Source organism: Salvelinus fontinalis, chromosome 5, assembly GCF_029448725.1.
Source record: "Salvelinus fontinalis isolate EN_2023a chromosome 5, ASM2944872v1, whole genome shotgun sequence".
NCBI lineage: Eukaryota > Metazoa > Chordata > Actinopteri > Salmoniformes > Salmonidae > Salvelinus > Salvelinus fontinalis.
The window spans coordinates 7,273,954-7,299,899 of NC_074669.1; the positions used below are offsets into that span (position 1 = coordinate 7,273,954).

The following is a 25,946-nucleotide window of genomic DNA, read 5'->3' on the forward strand; positions in this document are numbered from 1 at the left end:
TGGACTTCCTTTCCTAAAATAAAGTTTCGATTTAGAGATTTTGATTGCGGTCTGTTTCTGTTCAGAGGAAACATCAAACATGTTTAATGTATCTAGATGTCCTAATTGTGCATTTGACGTGTAAACATGCATTGTCAATCTAGTTATTACAATAAATTATAAAATACATCTTTATTGACCAAATGAAACACACACTCGGTCTTTCATAGCAACACACAATAGATAAATCAGTAGTGGAAAACAAGTTTGTCTAGAATGAACTTTTATGTGCACATTGTTCATCTTGTCCTGTTTGTATTTAATTACTGTATCAATGTAATAGGAAATGTAAGACATGTCATACACACCCAGGTCTCCTTGGCCTAAAACCTAAACATAATTTTTTTTCTAAATCGTGAGACATTTTTGATATGCAGCACATGTGCCTCTCATATCAGATGTCAGAAGAAAAAAAAAAATCACACTTAGCATGTCAAAGGGGGAATACAGGATCATGATGAGTCGGGAGTCCTAAGTTAAATTGTCCAACAACAATGCTAAATTATTCAGTTTCAAAACATTTCCTGTTGTGTGGGCAACTGAACAGTACCCTGGTCCCCAGTCCCCAGTGTGCTTTTAAAATCTCAGCTGTATCGGAGGTCGTTCTCCAGGCCGTAGATCTTGGCCTTCAGGGTCTTCAGCTCCCCCTGGACCTTCTTGGTCCGAGCGTTGGTCTGACGCACTTCGTGTAGGATGGCCAGGTCCTGATTCGGGCCCACGTTCAGTGTGACCTGAAACACACAGATACCATACCCACACATGAGCCTGCACATAGAAGCTAAGTAAACATACAACAGCTAACACACCTCGGTACACAACATTCACCTGCTACTCACCTTGAAAAGCTGTTTCTCCACATCTTTGAGTTTCTGCCGGAGGTGTTTGATGTCGGTCTTGAAGCCCTCCACCTCCATAGCCCTCCTCTTCTCCAGGGCCTCGTACCGCTGGGTCGTCATCTGAAGACGCTTCGCCATCTTGTCTGACCGATCCTACACACAAAGATGAGCAAAACACAGTGAAGTAAACACCCACACACACCACAATGTATAACACAAACAATAATTTAGCAAAATATACATGGCGTAGTCAGAATTATTCATATCCTGTAAGGATTCGTGGCTACGCACCTTGAAAATCTCCCTGCCCATGTCCCCCTCCTCTCTGATCTGAGCCAGGTCTGTCTCCAGGGTAACACACTGCTCCCTGTACATCTCAGCCAGGCGGTGGGCCTGCTTCAGCTCTTCCTGCACTGTCTGGGGCCACAGGAAATAGCAGTACCCAACAACACAACAGGAAATCCATTTTTAGAATAAGGCTGTAACATAACAAAATGTGGAAAAAGTCAAGGGGTCTGAATAATTTCCAAAGGCACTGTATATACACAGTGCATTCGAAACGTATCTAGACCCCTTCCAATTTTCCACATTTTGTTACGTTACAGCCTTATTCTAAAATGGATGAAATAAAAGCAATCAATCTACACACAATACCTCATAATAACAAAGTGAAAACAGGTTATACATTTTTGCAAATGTATTACAAATAAAAAAACTAAAAGCTTTACATAAGTATTCAGACCCTTTGCTATGAGACTCGAAACTGAGATCAGCTGCATCCTGTTTCCATTGATCATCCTTGAGATGTTTCTACAACTTCATTGGAGTCCATCTGTGGTAAATTCAATTGATTGGACATGATTTGGAAAGGCACACACCTGTCTATATAAGGTCCCATAGTTGACAGTGCATGTCAGTTCAAACACCAAGCCATAAGGTCGAGGGAATTATCCATAGAGCTCAGACAGGATTGTGTTGAGGCAAAGATCTGAGGAAGGGTACCAAAACATTGATACAGCATTGAAGGTCCCCAAGAACACAGTGGCCTCCATCATTCTTAAATGGAAGAAGTTTGGAACCACCAAGACTCTTCCTAGCTCTGGATGCCTGGCCAAACTGAGCAATCGGGGGAGAAGGACCTTGGTTAGGGAGGTGACCAAGAACTCGATGGTCACTCTGACAGAGGCTCTGTAGGCTTTGGGCTCTCCAACCCTGTTCCAGGAGTCATAGGCCTATAGACTAGGCTATTTTAGTTGTAATATAAACCTTATCAAAACATATAGGCCCATGGGCTAGGCTTCATGATGCAGGCGACTATGATATGAAAAAGTCACAAAATGCATGCTCTGTTTCTTGCCTTTGACTGCACACGCTGGGCATCATTAACAAGTGATAATATTCTCCCCCGTCAGACTATTCTAAATGTAATGTTGTCTTTACATATACTAAATCATGTGTGTGACATTAGTTTTGATATAGAATGGGCTATTATCATCATCTGATTGAAGGGAGCTTTTCGCGCGGTTCATTTTCATGCCAGCCAGGTAGGTAGGCTACTCCGGTTGTAAAGCAAAGCAATGTGCTAAATATTTGGAAAGTTCAGAAATAAATATAGTAGGCCTATAGAAATCTGATGGGGTCTTCCTCTTTTTAATAGAGGCCATCAAAACGGTTCTCACACGCAATTACATAGCCTATAGAAATGTTGTGCAACATGGGCTTATAAGAACACTTATTTCATTCCATGCATCAACCAGCTACGAGGAGCTGGCTCTCGGTGTGCAACAGGTGATCCTATTCCGCTCAAACTCATGAAGTGTTTGATTTGATTTTCGACTGCATTTGCATTGATGTCAGAGTGATTAGAGAGACAATAGAGCCCTGAGTACCAGGCCATTAGCAAGTTTGGTAGGCTACTAATGACCATCAGCGGCATCAGAGCACCGTTTTGGAGAAGCCTAGTTACCGTGACTCAACGTTCAGGTGGAATTTGACTGCGATCATGAATCGTGACTGCCGTGTGGCAGAAATATGGTCACCGTAACAGCCCTATCACAAAATAAAAAACGTAAGAGACACACTCCTTTATTTGAGGTGTTGGATGGGACATGACCCCAATGATGTAAGATCTCTGATCTGAAGCATGTGTACCACTACCCACCCTGAGCTCCTCCCTGTGGACGTGCTGTGTGTCAGGCTGGGGCTGGGTTAGAAGCAGAGCCATGCTGCTGCCGTGTCCTCTGGATCCTGGTACCGGCTGCTCCCTCCCGTGACCATCACTGGCTTTCCTCAGACGGTCCTGGGTTGAGTCTAGCTCTCGCAGCAGCCGGTCCTTCTCCACCATCCAGCCCTTCTCGTGGGCCCGCGTCTCAAACTTCAGCTGTAGGAAGTCCCTGGTGCTCTCGTACAGCAGGTTCTGGGTTCGGTCCAGCCTGGGAGGGAGAGTAGAGAGGGACAAGGAGCGGGACAGAGAGGAAGGGAGAGTGTACATGTATTCAGGATAGTGGTATGTGAACTAGGATCGGCATTTTAAATTGTTTGACTGTTGGGAGTACTCCGATGATTTTTACTCAGGCCCGCATTGGGAAAAAAACATGCGCATTTATCTATATCCCAACAACGCCTGATTTAACATAACCTTTACAGGATAACAAATCCAAATTGCCCCATATACAGTGAGTATGCCAAAAATAAAGAACACATTCCTAATATTGTGTTGCACCCCCTCTTTTTCCCTCAGAACAGCCTCAATTTGTTGGGGCAGGACTCTACAAGATGTCAAAAGCATCCACAGGGATGCTGGCCCATGTTGACTCCAATGCTTCCCACGGAATCGAACCCGGGTCTGTAATGACGCCTCTAGCACTGCGATGCAGAGCCTTAGACAGCTGCGCCTCTCGGGAGGCCCAGTACAGGTGTTCTTATAGATTTGTATATTCAGTGTATATTCATTCAATATAAAAAAACAAGTGCCATTTAAGATTAATTTATTGAAACTGTAATATCAACCAGTTACATTATATTATGGAACACAAACTTCAAAAAGGCAGTAACCTCAGCAGTGACACTTTCTTGTAGCAGACAAGACACTAATTTCCTGAGCCCTTATCACAGTCAAGACAACTATTTTATACAAAAAAACGATGTAATAAAGTGCCTTCGGAAAGTATTCAGACCCCTTGACTTTTTCTATATTTTTTTAGGTTACAGTCTTATTCTAAATTTGATTACATCGTTTTTTCCCCCTTCATCAACCTACACACAATATCCCATAATGACAAAGCAAAAACAGGTTTTTAGGAATGTTTACAAATTTGTACCATTTGGGGGGGGGGTCTGGGAGATATTACATAAGTATTCAGACGCTTTACTCAGTACTTTGTTGATGCACCTTTGGCAGCGATTACAGCCTCGATTCTTCTTGGGTATGACACTACAAGCTTGGCACACCTGTATTTGGGGAATTTCTCCCCAAATCCTCTCAAGGTTGGATGGGGACACACAGCTATTTTCAGGTCTCTCCAGAGATGTTCGATCGGGTTCAAGTCCGGGCTCTGGCTGGGCCACTCAAGGACATTCAGAGACTTGTCCCAAAGCCACTCTTGCGTTGTCTTGGCTGTATGCTTAGGGTTGTTGTCCTGTTGGAAGGTGAACCTTCACTTCAGTCTAAGGTACTGAGCGGTCTGGAGCAGGTTGCTCTGTTCATATTTCCCTCAATTCTGACTAGTCTCCCAGTCCCTGCAGCTGAAAAACATCCCCACAGCATGATGCTGCCACCTCCATGCTTCACCGTAGGGATGGTGCCTGCCAGGTTTCCGCCAGACGTGACACTTGGCATTCAGGCAAAATAGTTCAATCTCGGTTTCATCAGACCAGAGAATCTTGTTTCTCATGGTCTGAGAGTCTTTAGGTGCTTTTTGGGCGGGCTTTCATGTGCCTTTAACTGAGGAGTGGCTTCCATCTGGCCACACTACAATAAAGGCCTAATTGGTGGAGTGCTGCAGAGATGGTTGTCCTTCTGTAAGTTTCTCCCAAGATGCTTCAAAGCCTCTTAATGGCCAATACATAGCATCATCACCAGGGTTTATATACATCATTGAAACAGTCAAAACAGTTACTCTCAAAGAGTGATCATTTGAAACGGGGCTCAATTTGACGAGTTCAAAGTTCAGGGTTATAAACCAAAACATGTCTTATTTTCAATATACAGACGTTCAATTTAGTTTATTCTGCCTGTTCTTTGGAATTGTACAAATGGATTAAACAATTCCACATTGAACACTGCATGGGGATGAATTACAGCCACAACATCCGTTTGGTGAGTAGGCCTAAGCTCAATGATTCTGATGAAAATATGCTTGTTCTAGTTTTACCATCTATGTTCAGGGGGATTATAGCCTGGGCTAACCAATTCTAAATGGCATTAGCACTTCGGAAAGTAGCCTAAGCAAAAAAGACAGGACGCAATTATTTCAGCGCTCGTTGTTGGAACACATATTTCCCTACTTCAGTCAGTCAACCAGCCCATTTTTTATTTGTTAAATTTTACAGTGCCTTCAGAAACTATTCATATCCCTCGACTTATTCCACTTTGTTGTTACACCCTGAATTAAAAATGGATTAGATACATTTTCCTCCCATCTACACACAATAAAAATACCCCATGATGACAAAGTGAAAACATGTTTTAAAAATACAGAAATATCTAATTTAAATTTGCTAACATTTAAAAAAAAAACATATGTTCACTGTCAATATGGGGTATTGTGTGTAGATGGGTGAGAAAATTGATTTAATCTATTTTGAATTCAGGCTTTAACAACAAAATGTGGAATAAGTCGAGCTACGAATAATTTCTGAATATTTACTGAATATGTATTTCTGTACACCTAACGGGCGCTTGTGTACGCACTCAGCATGTGTGTGTAGAGGAATGGGTCGGAACACAATTGATTGAGTGAGACAGAGGGGAAAGGGAATTTAGGGAGAAGAACTACGTGACGATTGGCTTGGTTTATTTTTTGTTGTGCCCCGCAAATGCACATGAACAAATGGAACACTAAAATCAAAGCAAATTAAAGTTGTCTTCAAGTCCTAATTTTGATCTCTGGTTGATGATAGAGTTTTGACGTCAGTTGGAGTACTCATGTCCATCCCTGATGTGAAGCCACTCTGACAGTGAGAGTAGTGATGCAGTCCTGGCCTCTAGTCTTGACATCTCTCTCTATACATAATTTGGTGGTACAGTATGTGGGGTGGGGGAATATGAAATGTAGTAGTGATATGAAGAGTGCAGTAGAGTATAGTAGGTAGTTTGCATACTTGTCAGTGAGTACGGTGATGCGGTCCTGGTCTCTCTGGTGCTGGACCTGTCCCTCCTCCACGTGGATCCTCCTGTCCTCCAGCAGAGACTCCACCTGCTCTTTGGACAAACGAGTCTGCTCCTCCATCTGAGCCTGCAGTGCCTCCACCTGCACATTACACCAGTTCAATAGTGTTCAAGGAGCTAAATGAGTTGCTTTGAGTGTGTGTGTCGTACTACCTGTAGTAGTAAGGTCTGGTTGTCTCTTCTGTACTGCTCTGGGCTTCCTCCATTCACCACTCCCTCTGATCTGGATGTCCGGCTTCCCTCTGCTCACAGACAGAAACAAGGCTAAGTGACACAGTCAGGGAAATATTGCACTCCCAAGACAGATTATTCCACATTTCCGTAAACTGATTAGCGCTAAGAGCCCACTGTAATCCTACTTACTAAATTAGATTTTAGTAGCTCCCCTCCTTAGGCTTAGGTTTATCTTACATAGGGAAGATCTTTATCTTACATAGGGAAGAACTCTTAGGTAGAGAAAATTGTTATGAGATGGAAAATAAAATCAAATGCAGGGCCAGCCCTGGTCTTTTGGGGCCTTAGGCAACATTCCGTTGGGAGGCCCCCTCACACATTTTTGCCATGGGACAGAGAGAAGATTTTCCTATTTTATAAAAAATGTTATGGTATTCTACTCTTTCTGCATTGGTCGGAGAAAAAATGTGTAGTTTTACAGCTAATTTCCTGCAATTCTACACATTGTGCCATGACTTATACCACGTTGATATGATATCTGAGTGAAGAGTGAATAACAAAATCAAATGGGGACCCCCTGGAGGTCAGGGCCCCTGGGCACGTACCCTGGATGCCCGGTCTGTAATTCAACCATGATTACTAGAAGTTTAGATAGCTGGCTAGACTAACTTACCAATCTGAAACATTTTAGTTGACATGGACTAATTGAGTGATTGTCAGTGACTGACATGAGAGAAAAGCTGCTGATGCACAACCACATTTTGAAATTGCACCTTGTGTATCCTACTATTCTAACACTCAAACAGTAAGTTGAGACCCCGATGGTCGCCTATGTCGCTTATGCCTGGGGTCGGCCCTGATCAAATGCTATCGTGAATGATTTGACTTATAAACCTTCTGCAATATCTCAAACCAACAGATACATCTAAATATGTATACCCCTAAAATATAATTATCAAATCACGAAACAGAGAATTTTCTTCAACCTTTTGCAGATCCAGTTCTTGACTTTGCCATCTTCCGATGATCCAGAATTCTGGGCTCTAGTTCCTTCTGGGCTATGCTAACCTACAGCACAGTAGACAGACAGGCAATTGTCATGTAAGTCGCCAACTAGATATAGATCCCTTTCCGAAATCATGTAATGTCAAATAAGACAATGGAGTAGAATTAAGTTTCCTGAAGTGGAACTGTGACACCTGACCTTGTGTGGAGGGTCACGGTGGAAGTAGGTGATCTCCCCAGTGTCTGGCCCCACCAGGGCTAACAGATGCTGGATTTTCTTCCTGTCCTCCAGCTCTCTGAACACAAAGACAATAGAAAACCTGTATTTTTCATGTAAAGCTGGAAATGTTAATAGCAATTGTAAAGTGTAATTGTGAATCAAATGAGGGCTCACCTGATCTTGAGTCTGTCATTCTCTGCGTACAGACGCAGCGCCTGTTCCCTCTCCTGGAAGAGGTACACCTGCATGTCACTCAAAGCCTTCTGCAGCTCAGATATCTCCCCTTCGCGCTGTCGCACCTCCCACTGCAGCTTGTGCTGGGAGGGCAGGGAGAGACAGGGGGATTAGCACACACCCATCAGTTGCTCTGTCTGCATGGGTGCACCCCCCGCACCCACCCACACACACCCACACATTTCACCTGGTCCTCTGTGGTGCCTCTGTACTTCTCCAGCATCTGCATCAGGTCATCGTGTTCTCCATCAAACTGGGCGATCTTCCCCCTGTAGAACTCCAGCAGCTCTCTGGAGGGGCGCAGGTAGGCCAGGCGCTCAGTGATGGGGGGCAGGGGAGAGTCCTCCACCCCAAGGGTGCGGTCTGTCTGCCTGGAAGGGAAGACAACCCAGAAGGGAGGAAATTATCCCACTAAGCTAACAAAGATAAAACCAATCTAGGAACAATTCCTTAGTCAGATTAAAGTAGGAGCCGTAGGGAGATTAGACACAATAATGAGATTAGACACAATAGATGTGGTCACTACAATTCTGTAATCTGATAGAGGAAACAATTAAACAACAAAATAGGTAGCCTTTACTTACCGGTCTTTTGTTGGAGGTGACTCCAACATGTTGACCTGCAACACATTTATTGTTCAATTTGAGACACAGTTAAATGATTGTTATGATATGTGTTAAAGCCTGGGAGGTTTTAGGTAGGGCATCCCGAGTGGCGCAGCGGTCTAAGGCACTACATCTCAGTGCAAGAGGCGTCACTGCAGTCCCTGGTTATAATCCAGGCTGCATCGTGATTGGGAGTCCCATAGGGCAACGTACAATTGGCCCAATATTGTCCGGGTTTGGCCGTAATTGTAAATAAGAATTTGTTCTTAACTTACTTGCCTAGTGAAATAAAGGTTAAAAAAAACAATTTAAAAAGTATAACGTTAGCAGTTATCTGTTGTTGTGACTTGTGCCATGATACTGGGTGTTCGCCAACATGACTTCTCGAAACAATGTAATTCCCAAATTGAGAATGGCCGCTCTCCTTCCCGTCGTTGCTAAGCGCCTGTGTGGAAAAGGACGCGGGGAGTTTGAAACTGCTAACGTAACTGCAGCTGGCTACCACCACTGGTCCCACTTGGTTACCTAGCTATGTGGCGATCTGTGTCTATTCACTGTATTTATGAAATATAATAGCTTGCTAGTTCGTTCTAACAAAGTGAGTTGCCAGCTAGAACAACGGTGCACTCACTTCATAAACAAGTCTCAAATTAGCTTGCGTAAGATAGCTAACACAGGTGGATAACAGTGCAAAAGGTTTGCGTGCCATATCCCATGGCAATATTTCAACAATGATTCTAAATCTGTATTAAATATTGACATTCGTTTTCTCGTACCTTTCACTGTTTCATGAAACTTCAAACTGTCTGCCTCTTTAGATCCCGGAAGTTTACAAAGTCTTTCTTCGGAGAAAAAAAAGTGCAGTGAGATTCGAGTAGCGATGCTTTACCGCCACCTACTGTTCTTTGAAGTGAATTGAAACACGGTGTGACCGGCTGGACTTCTGCACCAGCTTCCGCACTGTTTTACGGTAGCCTACATAAGGAAATAGTGATATATAAGCCTAACAAAGTTTTTCTTTGTCATAGACAATTAAGCCTGAAACGTAATTGCCACAGGCACTAGTTTATCATATGTTACAATAACCTAACTCTACAGTAGTAGTAGAGGACGTGGCATAAGGCTATGAATTATTTGCCCCTGGACTAGACACTGATATAAGGCCAGTTTTGTATTCATTACCCTATCAATGGAGGTTATGATTTGGGGAGTGTACGCTGATCCTAGACCTGCGCCTGAGCATCTGTTACCCAGTGCTATTCTCGAAATAGGGCTCCTGGTGTCACTCATCTACTACCCAGCGTTCATTGTCGGTAGCGCCACTTTTGGTAGGGAACAATCGCACACAGGAGGATTGAACGCTAGTTGGTAGCACCGTTTTTTTTGGGTCGAAAATGGAACGAAAAGTAGCTCGAGAATTTAGGCACAAGGTAATAACTTAATAATGAAATATTTGCATAATGTGTTAAGTAAAGCAATTGCTGTTTCATTTCTCTTTGGCTGTTATCACGGTATGATGTACTCTGAACCCTGTTGGGGTAACGCTTTTACACAGCTGCCTTTACATTTAATATGTCTTGATAGGTATTGAGAAGTAATTAGTATCGGACTAACATATGTTTTGTCTTCGATTTTTATTGCATTGTTTCATCCTTTATTTCACAATTGAGAAATTAGACTGTGTGTTATACAACTTCATTATCTGTACGATTTAAACGTTGTTCCCTCATATGTAAGGATATTTAATTTCATATATTCTTTTTTAACACTGTATGTGTGTATGTGCTATACAGTAACATACATTTAGATTGTCCGAAGAGTCTGTACAGGTAAACTAGGCTAAAGTATATCATGATGACAAAAATATGTGTGTTGGCGTTCTTGATTGGTTAGTTGGTGTGTATTGCAGAAAGTTCTGGGTTTTCCAACATATTTTTTGTTTGTTGGTCATTCTTGATCCAACACGTACAGTTAAAGTCGGAAGTTTACATACACTTAGGTTGGAGTCATAAACCTGTTTTTCAACCACTCCACAAATTTCTTGTTAACAAACTATAGTTTTAGCAAGTCGGTTAGGACACCTACTTTGTCTATGACAAGTAATTTTTCCAACAATTGTTCATAGACAGATTATTTCACTTATAATTCACTGTATCACAATTCCAGTGGTTTAGAAGTTAACATACACTAAGTTGACTGTTCCTTAAAACAGCTTGGAAAAATCCAGGAAATGATGTCATGGCTTTAGAAGCTACTTATTGACATCATTTGAGTCAATTGGAGGTGTACCTATGAATATATTTCAAGGCCTACCTTCAAACTTGGTGCCTCTTTGCTTGACATCATGGGAAAATCAAAAGAAATCAGCTAAGACCTCCACCTCCAAAATTGTAGACCTCCACAAGTCTGATTCATCCTTGGGAGCAATATCCAAACGCCTGAAGGTACCATGTGCATCTGTACAAACAATAGTACGCAAGTATAAACACCACGGGACCACGCAGCCGTCATACCGCTCAGGAAGGAAAGGCGTTCTGTCTCCTAGAGATGAACGTACTTTGGTGCGAAAAGTGCAAATCAATCCCAGAACAACAGCAAAAGACCTTGTGAAGATGCTGGAGGAAACAGGTACAAAAGTGTCTACATCCACAGTAAAACAAGTCCTATATCGACATAACCTAAAAGGCCGCTCAGCAAGGAAGAAGCCACTGCTCCAAAACCGCCACAAAAAAAGCCAGACTACGGTTTGCAACTGCACATGGGGACAAAGATCGTACTTTTGAGAAATGTCCTCTGGTCTGATGAAACAAAAATAGAACTGTTTGGCCATAATGCCCATCATTATGTTTGAAGGAAAAAGGGGGATGCTTGCAAGCCAAAGAACACCATCCCAACCGTGAAGCACGGGGGTGGCAGCATCATGTTGTGGGGGTGCTTTCGTGCAGGAGGGACTGGTGCACTTCACAAAATAGATGGCATCATGAGGGAGGAAAATTATGTGGATATATTGAAGCAACATCTCACAACATCAGTCAGGAAGTTAAAGGTTGGTCGCAAATGGGTCTTCCAAATGGACAATGACCCCAAGCATACTTCCAAAGTTGTGGCTTAAGGACAACAAAGTCAAGGTATTGGAGTGGCCATCACAAAGCCCTGACCTCAGTCCTATAGAAAAATTGTGGGCAGAACTGAAAACGCGTGTGCGAGCAAGGAGGCCTACAAACCTGACTCAGTTACACCAGCTCTGTCAGGAGGAATGGGCCAAAATTCACCCAACTTATTGTGGGAAGCTTGTGGAAGGCTACCTGAAATGTTTGACCCAAGTTAAACAATTTAAAGGCAATCCTACAAAATACTAATTGAGTGTATGTAAACTTCTGACACACTGGGAATGTGATGGAAGAAATAAAAGCTGAAATAAATCATTCTCTCAACTATTATTTCACATTCTTAAAATAAAGTGGTGATCCTAACTGACCTAAGACAGAGAAATTTTAATAGGATCAAATGTCAGGAATTGTGAAAAACTGAGTTTAAATGTATTTGGCTAAGGTGTATGTAAACTTCTGACTTCAACTGTATATACCAGTGATGCAATGAAATTAAACGAAATGCAGAAGTCCAGCCAGTCACACAGTGTTGCAATTCACTACAAAGAACAGGAGGTGGGCTCCCGAGTGAAGCAGCGGTCTTGGGCACTGCATCTCAGTGCTAGAGGCGTCACTACAGACCCTGGTTCGATCCTGGGCTGTATCACAATCGGCCGTGATTGGGAGTCCCATAGGGCGGCGCACAATTGGCCCAGCATCGTTGGTTAGGGTTTGGCCGGGGTAGGCCGTCATTGTAAATAAGAGATTGTTCTTGACTGACTAGCCTAGTTAAATAAATATATAAAAATTCATTGTAGGCATACAATTGTTCATTTCCCAAATGCAGGTTAATAATGTCAAAACAGAAACGGTGTAAAGGGAACGTGATACATTTGGGTGTTTTCAGCTCAGGATCCACATTACAGAGGACTATCTGGCCTCAATGTTGTAGGTTGTCACTGGGTCGCTCCCCTTTTGATCATTTAGAGAGTGTCAGGGATGTTCAGCCATGCAGAAAGGAAGGGACAATTTACAGCAGAATTTAGAGACGGAGAGAGCAGGTAGGCAAGCAGGCATGAGCAGCAAACTCATTTTATTTGTCTTTTAGAGGGGAATATAGGCTAATGTTGGATTGAAGTGGGCCCTTTAATCTCTATTATTGCTGATTTGACATTAATGTGTGTTGTATTCACCCCTGGGCTTTGTTGGATGTTTGAGAAAAGGGAGTTTAAATGTTTAGAGAGCACAAGAGAACTTCAGTTATAACATAAGCTGTGTGTTGGTCCATGTTCCCAGACTACCCAGTGGTCTGTGGGTGGTGCTTTATGATCGGCTTCATCAGTTTATGGGGCCAAAGTCTGCACATAGTCACATTGCTTACCCTGTCTCTCAATGTCGAGTCAGAGAGCTTTACGACACTATAAACACACCGGCATACACCCATCAACCTTTGCATGTTTGTGCTTTTGTGCGGTAATGTGTATCTAGGTGTGTGTGTGCTTGATTGTGTGTGGATGTGTTTAACTATGCTTGTGGGGACCAGAAGTCCCCACAAGAATAGTAAACAAACAAACATTTGACATTTTGTTAGTCCCCACGAGGTCAAATGCTATTTCTAGGGGGTTTAGGGTTAGGCTAATTAGTGTTAGGAGCTGGAGTTTCTTTTAGTTTTGGGGTTAGGAGCCAGGGTTAGGTTTAGGTTTAGGGTTAAGGTTAGGCTTTAGGGTTAAGGTTGGGGTTAGGGGTAATAAGATTTTGAATGGGACTGAATTTTGTGTCCCCACAAGGTTAGATGTACTGTGTGTCTCTCTCTCTCTCTCTCTCTCTCTCTGTGTGTGTGTGTGTGTGAGAGAGAGAGACTTTTTTTGTATGGGGGAGTACCTCTTGTCTCAGGGTTGTACTGTAAGGTTATACTGCTCACCTCACTATTCCAAACCTCCCTCCAACCTCCCCCCTCCGTCTCACTCCCTCACTCCCTCTCCCCAGTCCGGTGGCATAAGAGTGGCTCCCAGCCCAGAGTCCTAGTGAGGGCAGGTCACTTCACAGGAGAAAGGATCTAGAAAGAGGGAAAGCTACCTGGCCTTTGGCCACCAGCATCAACAATAGATGCTAATGCTTTTATAGGCACACAAACACAGCAAACATATACACGGGCACACACACACACACACACACACACACTGAGGCACTCACACATAGACAATCTTCCTTAATGAAGGATATGGGCTACATTAATGACTGACCCAAGCGCTTCCTCAAAACCTTTCTGCAGCAGTTCAGTCGTTTTTATAAGGTAAGAAACACACACACACACACACACACACCTAGGGCTAGAGTGCATGTACCCTGTCATGGTGAAAGGACCACAGCTGAGAGGGATATGTCAGTAAGAGTCTGCAGCTTTCCCTGACTGTGGCAGCTGCTATCTTGTCTGTGATAGAGGATGATGAAGATGTCTGTGTTGTCTAGGTGGAGCTGCTCATTGACAATGAGGCAGAAAAGGATTACCTGTACGATGTCCTGCGGATATACCACCAGTGAGTATCTCTGTCTGACTTTCACATTAGTTTAGTGCTAAATTATTGACTAGTAATTTTCAGGACAAACAATTTTCTTCCCTTAACTGATTTCAGTTTGCTGATCCTTTATTTGGGGAAGTGTATTGTTAGTAGTGTTATCTGCCAGTACTAGATAAATTAATTGTTAGTAGTAGTTGTTGTTAGTAGTGTACTCTGCCAGTACTAGATAAATACATTGTTAGTAGTTAGTAGTAGTTGTTGTTAGTAGTGTACTCTGCCAGTACTAGATAAATACATTGTTAGAAGTTAGTAGTAGTTGTTGTTAGTAGTGTACTCTGCCAGTACTAGATACATTAATTGTTAGTAGTAGTTGTTATTAGTAGTGTACTCTGCCAGTACTAGATGTAGTAGTTGTTGTTTGTAGTGTACTCTGCCAGTACTCGATGAATACATTGTTAGTAGTTAGTAGTAGTTGTTGTTAGTGGTGTACTCTGCCAGTACTAGATACATTAATTGTTAGTAGTAGTTGTTGTTAGTGGTGTACTCTGCCAGTACTAGATACATTAATTGTTTGTAGTAGTTGTTGTTAGTAGTGTACTCTGCCAGTACTAGATACATTAATTGTTAGTAGTAGTTGTTATTAGTAGTGTACTCTGCCAGTACTAGATAAATACATTGTTAGTAGTTAGTAGTAGTTGTTGTTAGTAGTGTACTCTGCCAGTACTAGATACATTAATTGTTAGTAGTAGTAGTTGTTAGTAGTGTACTCTGCCAGTACTAGATACATACATTGTTAGTAGTTAGTAGTAGTTGTTGTTAGTAGTGTACTCTGCCAGTACTAGATACATTAATTGTTAGTAGTAGTAGTTGTTAGTAGTGTACTCTGCCAGTACTAGATACATTAATTGTTAGTAGTTAGTAGTCGTTGTTGTTAGTGGTGTACTCTGCCAGTACTAGATACATTAATTGTTAGTAGTAGTTGTTAGTGGTGTACTCTGCCAGTACTAGATACATTAATTGTTTGTAGTAGTTGTTGTTAGTAGTGTACTCTGCCAGTACTAGATGTAGTAGTTGTTGTTTGTAGTGTACTCTGCCAGTACTAGATAAATACATTGTTAGTAGTTAGTAGTAGTTGTTGTTAGTAGTGTACTCTGCCAGTACTAGATACATTAATTGTTAGTAGTAGTAGTTGTTAGTAGTGTACTCTGCCAGTACTAGATACATACATTGTTAGTAGTTAGTAGTAGTTGTTGTTAGTAGTGTACTCTGCCAGTACTAGATACATTAATTGTTAGTAGTAGTAGTTGTTAGTAGTGTACTCTGCCAGTACTAGATACATACATTGTTAGTAGTTAGTAGTAGTTGTTGTTAGTAGTGTACTCTGCCAGTACTAGATACATTAATTGTTAGTAGTAGTAGTTGTTAGTAGTGTACTCTGCCAGTACTAGATACATTAATTGTTAGTAGTTAGTAGTCGTTGTTGTTAGTGGTGTACTCTGCCAGTACTAGATACATTAATTGTTAGTAGTTAGTAGTAGTTGTTGTTAGTATTGTACTCTTCCAGTACTAGATACATTAATTGTTAGTAGTAGTTGTTGTTAGTGGTGTACTCTTCCAGTACTAGATACATTAATTGTTAGTAGTAGTAGTTGTTAGTAGTGTACTCTGCCAGTACTAGATACATTAATTGTTAGTAGTAGTTGTTGTTAGTGGTGTACTCTGCCAGTACTAGATAAATTAATTGTTATTAGTAGTTGTTAGTAGTGTACTCTGCCAGTACTATATCAATTAATTGTTAGTAGTAGTTGTTAGTAGTGTACTCTGCCAGTACTAGATAAATACATTGTTAGTAGTTAGTAGTAGTTGTTGTTAGTAGTGTACTCTGCCAGTACTAGATAAATACATTGTTAGTAGTTAGTAGTAGTAGTTGTTGGTAGTGTACTCTGCCAGTACTAGATACATTAATTGTTAGTAGTTAGTAGTAGTTGTTGTTAGTGGTGTACTCTGCCAGTACTAGATACATTAATTGTTAGTGGTGTACTCTGTCAGTACTAGATAAATTAATTGTTAGCAGTAGTTGTTGTTAGTGGTGTACTCTGCCAGTTCTAGATAAATTAATTGTTAGTAGTTGTTGTTAGTGGTGTACTCTGCCAGTACTAGATAAATTAATTGTTAGTAGTAGTTGTTAGTAGTGTACTCTGCCAGTACTAGATCAATTAATTGTTAGTAGTAGTTGTTAGTAGTGTACTCTGCCAGTACTAGATAAATACATTGTTAGTAGTTAGTAGTAGTTGTTGTTAGTGGTGTACTCTGCCAGTACTAGATAAATTAATTGTTAGTAGTAGTTGTTAGTAGTGTACTCTGCCAGTACTAGATCAATTAATTGTTAGTAGTAGTTGTTAGTAGTGTACTCTGCCAATACTAGATAAATACATTGTTAGTAGTTAGTAGTAGTTGTTGTTAGTGGTGTACTCTGCCAGTACTAGATAAATTAATTGTTAGTAGTAGTTGTTGTTAGTAGTGTACTCTGCCAGTACTAGATAAATACATTGTTAGTAGTTAGTAGTAGTTGTTGTTAGTAGTGTACTCTGCCAGTACTAGATAAATTAATTGTTAGTAGTAGTTGTTAGTAGTGTACTCTGCCAGTACTAGATAAATACATTGTTAGTAGTTAGTAGTAGTTGTTGTTTGTGGTGTACTCTGCCAGTACTAGATAAATACATTGTTAATAGTTAGTAGTAGTAGTTGGTGGTGTACTCTGCCAGTACTAGATAAATACATTGTTAGTAGTTAGTAGTAGTTGTTGTTAGTGGTGTACTCTGCCAGTACTAGATAAATACATTCTTAGTAGTTAGTAGTAGTAGTTGGTGGTGTACTCTGGCAGTACTAGATACGTCACGATTATTTTTTCTGTCACTTCTATATCAACTAAGATGGAAAAGCAAACCTCTTGATTTCTCTCAAATTACACATTTATGTATAATAGGGGGTTAAATCTCCTGTGTGTGTGTGTGTGTGGGGGGGGGGGGGGGGGGGGGGGGGGGTGTATACAAGTATTTTATGTTGAGAGATAAGGTTTCATTCAGGAATGTGATGTTAATGTGGACTGAATGGGGAGTTAGAGGAGCTGGTTTCCATGTGCTCTGGGTATGGAGCCAGAGCCCTGAGACGCCATTGGTTAGACATACAGTATGATCAGTTTTCCACTTTGCTCTGCCAATCCTGGCCAGCTATTCACAAAAGCCATTTCCCCCTTCATACACGAGTCAAAAGTGAAATGGTGAACGTTAATAATTAATAGTCATAGGTCATAGGCCTTTTTGTTCCCATTGGTAGGTTGATTGCACATTCTTGATATCCTTGACGACCCATAAGGGCGTGGTGTTTATCAAACTGTTCTGTCCTAGTGGTTCTGTACGCAGCTTTGAGGCACTTTTTCCTCCTAGTCATGTATGTCAGAAATAGGAATGATGAAGGAAGGCGTTCAAAACCTCTCGCTCTCAAATGATTGTGTGTGCGTGTGTGCGTGTTGAGCTGACCTCTGACCCGCTGCTCTCTCCCTCAGATCCATGGAGTTGTCAGTGTTGGTGGGGGACCTGAAACTGGTCATCAACGAGCCCAGCCGCCTGCCGCTGTTTGATGCCATCCGGCCCCTCATTCCCCTCAAACACCAGGTGGAGTACGACCTGCACACCCCTAAGAGGTCACGGTGAGTGGAGGGGTCGCTGCCACCCACCAGGCTGGCGCTTTAACAGTCCATAGACTTTCAATAAGATGCCTTTGTCGTATACGTTCTAGTCACTCCAAGATAACGACAATATACACTACATTGAAACACAGAATTGATAACCCCTTCCTGTCATCTTCCATCTATCCCCTTCTCCAACTCTCCCCCCTGTCTTTCTTCTCCTATATCCTCTTCCCCCTCCTGGTGGCGCAGTAAGCTAAAGGAGGTGCGTCTGGATCGTACTCATCCTGAGGGGCTGGGGCTGAGCGTAAGAGGGGGCCTGGAGTTCGGCTGTGGACTCTTCATCTCACAGATCGTCAAGGATGGACAGGCTGGAAACAGTGGCCTGCAGGTGTGTGTGTGTGTGTGTGTGTGTGTGCATGTGTGTTTTCATGAGGTCATGAAAGGGACAGTCTTTTCATATGGTATGGTCAATATTTCCACTAGGTGGAGTAAAGAAACATTGATTAGTTTAGTTACCCTTTGAGAAGCAGATTCATAAACTGCACCACCTGACTCCGTTGAGAAATGTAAAATGTCTTTGTATAAGTCATTATGCAGTTCAAATGGGTATCTCTCCTTGCTGTTTTACATATAGTAATCAGGGTTGGGGTCAATTCCTTTGAAATTCCAGTTAATTCAGAAAGTGAACCAAATTCCAGTTCCACATTTTCCAAATTGAAAAAAGCATTGAAGAAAATTGTAATTGGCGTTTCAGTGTTGTTCCTGAATTGTATGGAATTTAAATGGAATTGACCCCAATCCTGCTAGAAATCGAATGCATCACCTATGCATGCATCAAATAAAACCAATCAGAGGAACAAATCGCTTTGATAAAAACATCAGTGAATTTTTGAAGTACCTTCCTGTCCTTCATGAAGTAATTTGCTCCTGACTGATTGAACCTGCTGTACTGTCTGGGGCGGCAGGTAGCCTAGTGGTTAGAGCGTTGGACTAATAACCGAAAGGTTGCAAGATTGAATCCCTGAGCTGACAAGGTAAAAGTCTGTCATTTTGCCTCTGAACAAGGCAGTTAACCCATTGTTCCTAGGCCGTCATTGAAAATAAGAATTTGTTCTTAACTGACTTGCCTAGTTAAATAAAGGTAAAATAACATACTGTAGTTATTCCCCTCAGCCAGCACGACAGATGTCCCACACTTACATTAGCTCAATAACCAGTGACACAAATTGACACCGCTACTGAGGTGACACAGCCATCCTGTCTGGCATCTGGAGAAAAAAACTATTCTGAGACATCCTTACCTAGTGAGCACAAGACTTGAAAATATGCAATTTCAATGTCCATTCAACATATTTTGCTCATAGGGTACCCAGTATGGAGGGCGGAGGGGTTGTTGTCAGACATCTGAAGAGAAGCAAACACACAATGCGAAACATAACACTCAGAGAAATGTAGCCACACACTCGTAGTCACAACCCATAAAAAATGATGGTCTTTGTAACGTCTGACCTCTGTGTGACCTCCAGATGGGAGATGAGATTGTACGCATCAATGGATACTCCATTTCTTCCTGTGTCCACGAGGAAGTCATCAACCTCATCAAGACCAAGAAGACCGTGTCGCTCAAAGTCAGGCGTAAGTTCACCCAACTCATTCAGGGCATATCCCAATAATGTACCTATCTTTATGTCATCTAAGTAATTAGACTTCATTTTCAATTTCTGTCTCTTTGCTTCTTTTCTCTGTGCAGAGGTTGGAATGATACCAGTGAAGAGGTAGGGCTGTTTCTCTCTTGGTTGGTGTTGTGTTTGACAACTTTCTGTTTTAGCAAAGATGAGATGAGATGTGAGAGTAATAAAACAACAAACTATATATTCTGGATAAGGGGCATCCAGGGAGCATGTTTTATGCATTTCATGTGTCAGGCGTCCCTCACAAAACAGGTTTTCAACCGACCTCAAGGTATCATCCTGGTTAAATAAAGGTTAAATATATACATAAATGAATATAGAATTAGATTTCTGTTCTTCTCCAGTTCCACAGAGGAGCCTCTGAAGTGGCAGTTTGTGGACCAGTTTGTGTCTGAGTCTGGGGTGAGAATGAGATTCATATTCTTTTAGATGAAATATTCTCTAATTTTCTTTATTCCTTTGGCCCTTCTTCATTCCCATTGTTGTAATTTAATAAACACTCTTATCCAGAACAACCTAAAAATAAATAGAGGGCAGAAAATAACATACTGTAATGCAACCAAGCACATCATTTTCTATCTCTCTCTCTCTCTCTCAGAAGAAAAGCAGTGTGGCAGGCCTGGCATCCATGGGAGGCAAGGAGATCAGGGAGAAGAAGGTGTTCCTGAGCTTGGTGGGCACCAAGGGCATGGGCATCAGCATCTCCAGTGGCCCCACACAGCAGCCTGGTATCTACGTCAGTAACGTCAAACCGGGTTCCCTCGCTGCTGAAGTAGGACTACAGGTAAGAGTTTGGCCCTGTTTAGCGTACTGTAAACCACTATGAAATGAACATCTAGAAATGTATCATGATGATCACCTGTGCATAATAAACTCATAGTGTTTTGTCAAGATCCATGAGAAATCTTACTGGCTAGGAATTGTTTTCTGAACCATGTCTGAGTGTTTATGTGAGAAGATCTCATCTAGCTTAGTCCTAGTATGCCACAATGTCCCAATGTGAATTCCAATAAAGTACTGAAATGTGTGTGTGTGTTGCTGCATGGTTGGTATTGCGAGTTGTATTGTGTTTTGTGTTGGTAGATTGGTGACCAGATCGTCGAGGTGAACAGGGTGGAATTCACTAATCTGGACCACAAAGAGGTAGGACACACAAAATGCAAACAAGGGTTTGATACCTCCAGAATACAGTTTTGCTTGGTAAATAATACATTTGCTTGGTAAATAATATACTTTTGTGTTTACTGCTTAGTAAAGTTTTTTTCTGTATTGTGTCTGCAGGCTGTCAGAGTTCTGAAGAGCAGCAGGAGTCTAACCATCACAGTTCTTTCTGGTGCTGTAAGTACACCGTCAACTGCTACGAATAGTGCTTCCTTATAGGAATAGTCCACTCAAAAACTGTCTTTTGATATTTTTTTAATTAGTCCAATGTTGATACAGTCCCAAAAATGTTTTTATGTCAGCAGTTTTCAATATATAGCACTTTCAAGAAGCAAAGTGAAGAATGCGACATCATCATGAAGACGCAATTCCACAACTTATCTGCAGCAGCATACACCAAACAACTTACTATACCCCTAACGACTTACTATACCCCTAACGACTTACTATACCCATAATGACTTACTATACCCCAAACAACTTACTATACCCATAATGACTTACTATACCCATAATGACTTACTATACCCATAATGACTTACTATACCCATAATGACTTACTATACCCATAACAACTTACTATACCCATAACAACTTACTATACCCATAACGACTTACTATACCCATAACGACTTACTATACCCATAATGACTTACTATACCCATAACGACTTACTATACCCCTAACGACTTACTATACCCCTAACGACTTACTATACCCCTAACGACTTACTATACCCCTAACGACTTACTATACCCCTAACGACTTACTATACCCCAAACGACTTACTATACCCCAAACGACTTACTATACCCCAAACGACTTACTATACCCCAAATGGCTTACTATACCCCAAACGACTTACTATACCCCAAACGACTTACTATACCCCAAACGACTTACTATACCCCAAACGACTTACTATACCCCAAACGACTTACTATACCCATAATGACTTACTATACCCCAAACAACTTACTATACCCCAAACGACTTACTATACCCCTAACGACTTACTATACACATAATGACTTACTATACCCCTAATGACTTACTACAGTACAGTTGTGGCCAAAAGTTTTGAGAATGACACAAATATGAATTTTCACAAAGTCTGCTGCCTCAGTTTGTATGATGGCAATTTGTATATACTCCAGAATGTTATGAAGAGTGATCAGATTAATTGCAAAGTCCCTCGTTGCCATGCAAATGAACTGAATTCCCAAAACATTTCCACTACATTTCAGCCCTGCCACAAAAGGACCAGCTGACATCATGTCAGTGATTCTCTCGTTAACACAGGTGTGAGTGTTGACGAGGACAAGGCTAGAGATCACTCTGTCATGTTGATTGAGTTCGAATAACAGACTGGAAGCTTCAAAAGGAGGGTGGTGCTTGGAATCATTGTTCTTCCTCTGTCAACCATGGTTACCTGCAAGGAAACACGTGCCGTCATTATTTCTTTGCAGAAAAAGGGCTTCACAGGCAAGGATATTGCTGCCAGTAAGATTGCACCTAAATCAACCATTTATCGGATCATCAAGAACTTCAAAGAGAGCGGTTCAATTGTTGTGAAGTAGGCTTCAGGGAGCCCAAGAAAGTACAGCAAGCGCCAGGACCGTCTCCTATAGTTGATTTAGCTGCGGGATCGGCACACCACCAGTACAGAACTTGCTCAGGAATGGCAGCAGGCAGGTGTGAGTGCATCTGCACGCACAGTGAGGCGAAGACTTTTGGAGGATGGCCTAGTGTCAAGATGGGCAGCAAAAAGGCCACTTCTCTCCAGGAAAACATCAGGGACAGACTGATATTCTGCAAAAGGTACAGGGATTAGACTGCTGAGGACAGGGGTAAAGTCATTTTCTCTGATGAATCCCCTTTCCGATTGTTTGGGGCATCCGGAAAAAAGCTTGTCCGGAGAAGACAAGGTGAGCGCTACCATCAGTCCTGTTTCATGCCAACAGTAAAGCATCCTGAGACCATTCATGTGTGGGGTTGCTTCTCAGCCAAGGGAGTGGGCTCACTCACAATTTTGCCTAAAAACACAGCCATGAATAAAGAATGGTACCAACACATCCTACGAGAGCAACTTCTCCCAACCATCCAGGAACAGTTTGGCAACGAACAATACCTTTTCCAGCATGATGGAGCACCTTGCCATAAGGCAAAAGTGATAACTAAGTGGCTCGGGGAACAAAACATCGATATTTTGGGTCCATAGACAGGAAACTCCCCAGACCTTAATCCCATTGAGAACTTGTGGTCAATCCTCAAAAGGTGGGTGGACAAACAAAACCCACAAATTCTGACAAACTCCAAGCATTGATTATGCAAGAATGGGCTGCCATCAGTCAGGATGTGGCCCAGAAGTTAATTGACAGCATGCCAGGGCGGATTGCAGAGGTCTTGAAAAAGAAGGGTCAACACTGCAAATATTGACTCTTTGCATCAACGTCATGCAATTGTCAATAAAAGCCTTTGACACTTGTGAAATGCTTGTAGTTATACTTCAGTATTCCATAGTAACATCTGGCAAAAATATCTAAAAACACTGAAGCAGCAATCTTTGTGGAAATTAATATTTGTCATTCTCAAAACTTTTGGCCACGACTGTGTACCCATAATGACTTACTACAGTATACCCATAATGACTTACCATACCCCTAATGACTTACTATACCCCTAACAACCTACTATACCCCTAATGACTTACTACAGTATACCCATAATGACTTACCATACCCCTAATGACTTACTATACCCCTAACAACCTACTATACCCCTAATGACTTACTACAGTATACCCATAACGACTTACTATACCCCTAACGACTTGCTATACCACTAATGGCGTACTATACCCTTAATGACTTACTACAGTATATATAAAAAATATGTATATCATTAATGTAAAAGTCCAAAAATGGATGTAGCAATTGCAGATTGCCCCTGATCAACTCTCATTTCCACCTCAAGACAGGGAGTAAATTGAAAGAATAAACAGTATCTGTGATTCTTATAGGCGATTGTTATTCTCTCATCTCCCGCTCTCACTACATCCATCCGTGTGTTGTTATTTCCTTGTGGAAAGGCACTTCCATCACAGATGTGTTATCTGTTGATTTGTGTGCAAACAAGTGCCTTCTTGGGATTGTCCAAATGCTTGAGTGAGTTAACACCCGTTTAACCAGTTTTTAATTCTAAGTCTCACCCAAAGTTCCAAAATTGAGATTGGAACACTCTTACACCCCCTTTCTGCTGTCTGTCTGTCTCTGTCTCTGTCTCTGTCTCTGTCTCTGTCTCTGTCTGTCTGTCTGTCTGTCTGTCTGTCTGTCTGTCTGTCTGTCTGTCCGTCCGTCCCACACAGGGCAGTGAGTTGTTTATGACAGGCGAGGAGCGTCTGGCGGTGGAGGCTCGCAGGGAGCTGGACAGACAAGAGCTGATGCAACAGAAGAGGGTTGCCCTAGAGACCAACAAGATCATTAAGCAGGAGAAGGAGAGGCAGTGAGTGGATATTGATTGGTTGATTCAAATTGGATATTTGGTTCCACGTTTAACAATATTTAATTCCATTGTCCTCCAAGAGTTGCTGAATCTCCTCTCTACTTCAGTTTGCTCCTCAACTCATAACGAGGTGGCGGCGGTGATCCCTTACCAAAAACACAATATAAACCACACAAGTGGATATAGAGCATTTCAAATCATCAAGTTTAACTCAAAGAAGTGATCAAACATATTTCCATTGTGGTGCTTAGAGCCAAATATTCTATAGAATCGTTTTCCCGCCAAACAATGTTGGGGAGATTGGACAGAAGCACTCAGAAAAAACACTTGATGATTATAGATTATTGTATTCAGAGAGCTGAAGCTTTGACATTTGGGAACTTATGCTGGTAAACTGATCAATGTACTTTTGCCAAAAGTTGTTGTTTGTGCATATGCTCTATGAACAGCCACCTCTCTTGGCACACACAGAGAGAAAACATAGGTGCCTGACTGCCTCGATTCAGTCTTATGTAGCAACATTTGAAATAATTGTGTTTTATACATTGAATAAAAGTAGAGACAGAGCTAGAAATTGTAGATCTTACACTGCAGTTGAAGAACAATGGGAAGTAATTCTGTGTTGAGAAAATGGCCGTTGAATGTTTTGGTATACCTACTGGAGAGCTCTTCTTTGTTTACAGCCATTCAGCATCGTTCACACCCTCTAAGACTTAGCCGCCATCCATCTCTTTAAAGATTCACATGTGAGGCCACTTGATAAACAGAGTGATTAGTTTAGTAAACAACCAAATATTTCAAGACTTAAAGTGGTGAAAGTAGTAGCCTACAATAAAGAAAAACTCCAGGTAAATATACACTTTATCTAGTCCTTTGCCTAAATCCTAATCACACACTATATTAAATCAAAAGTTTATTTGTCACATGCACAGGATACAGAAGGTATAAATGGTACAGTGAAATGGTTACTTCCATAGTAGCAATGTCAAAAACAGAAAGTGTCTAGATACAAATATTTTATAAATATATTATATTTATTAGATGACGCTTACCCGACACACTTGTCTAAATTGATGGATCATGTGAAAGAAATGCTATAACCACCTGCCAGCCACATCTAGCTAAGTGGATGGGTCACTATTGTCTGGACATGTACACATGTTCATGAAATACAATAGATGGCCGTAATCACCCCCAGACACACCTGGCTAACTTGATGGGTCATGCAATCATCTGGCGAAGTGTTTTGTTTACATATGTAGTCTTTTGTTTAGACATGTAGCTAGCTAGATAGCTAAACAATGAACAGGCATAATCCCAACTGATACTACTACCAAGCAATGCAAAAATTGCCATTGCTGTAGTATGAATCTGCTAACCAACCAGGTTCAATGTTAGTTAGCTAACAGTAGGGTATAACTAAGAATGCAAATGGATTTCTGATTCAAATAATATTACTACACAGATCATACATGTAACGTTTGCTAGCAAAAAGTACGCTTTAACTTGCATTGAAAATGACTTTCTGACTAATTTAGAAACTTATAATGTCTGAAAATGTAGCTAGACTCTTACTGTATACATGGATAAATACTTCATGGCAGACTGGAATCATTTAACTCTGTTTAACGTTTTGTCTGTAGTTACATCTTGTTTGGCCAGCGTTGTGTCAAGTCACTCTGATGGCTAACGTTATATACAGTGCATTTGGAAAGTATTCAGACCCCTTCGATTTTCCAAATTTTGTTACGTTACAGCCTTATTCTAAAATTGATTAGATAGTGTTTTT

At 41.4% G+C, this 25,946-nt stretch overlaps 2 protein-coding genes across 2 annotated transcripts in view; one reads left to right on the top strand and one right to left on the bottom strand.

Moving 5' to 3' along the window:
• Positions 1–156: 156 nt before the first annotated feature.
• On the bottom strand, positions 157–9,349 carry ccdc77 (coiled-coil domain containing 77). The gene is made up of 12 exons (XM_055922236.1): positions 9,279–9,349; positions 8,482–8,516; positions 8,085–8,268; positions 7,838–7,980; positions 7,643–7,739; positions 7,425–7,506; positions 6,418–6,506; positions 6,198–6,346; positions 3,037–3,307; positions 1,167–1,292; positions 876–1,028; positions 157–770 (listed from the first exon to the last, which is right to left on the bottom strand). The coding sequence occupies exons 2-12, from the start codon at positions 8,508–8,510 to the stop codon at positions 624–626; spliced, it is 1,470 nt and encodes a 489-aa protein (XP_055778211.1). The 5' UTR covers positions 8,511–8,516; positions 9,279–9,349; the 3' UTR covers positions 157–623.
• A 457-nt stretch (positions 9,350–9,806) lies between these two features.
• The window catches only part of LOC129855012 (harmonin-like), a 39,554-nt gene continuing 23,414 nt past the window's right edge, over positions 9,807–25,946 (top strand). The window contains exons 1-11 of the mRNA XM_055922242.1: positions 9,807–9,932; positions 14,061–14,128; positions 17,676–17,819; positions 18,051–18,189; positions 19,328–19,436; positions 19,552–19,576; positions 19,837–19,894; positions 20,091–20,276; positions 20,576–20,635; positions 20,774–20,830; positions 24,021–24,157. Coding sequence (XP_055778217.1) covers positions 9,897–9,932; positions 14,061–14,128; positions 17,676–17,819; positions 18,051–18,189; positions 19,328–19,436; positions 19,552–19,576; positions 19,837–19,894; positions 20,091–20,276; positions 20,576–20,635; positions 20,774–20,830; positions 24,021–24,157 — 1,019 coding nt within the window. The 5' untranslated portion in view covers positions 9,807–9,896. The remainder of the gene's footprint in view (positions 9,933–14,060; positions 14,129–17,675; positions 17,820–18,050; positions 18,190–19,327; positions 19,437–19,551; positions 19,577–19,836; positions 19,895–20,090; positions 20,277–20,575; positions 20,636–20,773; positions 20,831–24,020; positions 24,158–25,946) is intronic.

What these genes read in the sequence shown, in the direction of transcription:
- ccdc77 (XM_055922236.1), bottom strand. Translation starts at nt 8,510, where the DNA reads ATGTTGGAGTCACCTCCAACAAAAGACCG. An exon ending in TCACCTCCAACAAAAGACCG is followed by an intron (nt 8,269 to 8,481) that starts GTAAGTAAAGGC and finishes CTTCCCTTCCAG; the next exon opens with GCAGACAGACCGCACCCTTG. An exon ending in ACCAGACCTTACTACTACAG is followed by an intron (nt 6,347 to 6,417) that starts GTAGTACGACAC and finishes TGTAATGTGCAG; the next exon opens with GTGGAGGCACTGCAGGCTCA.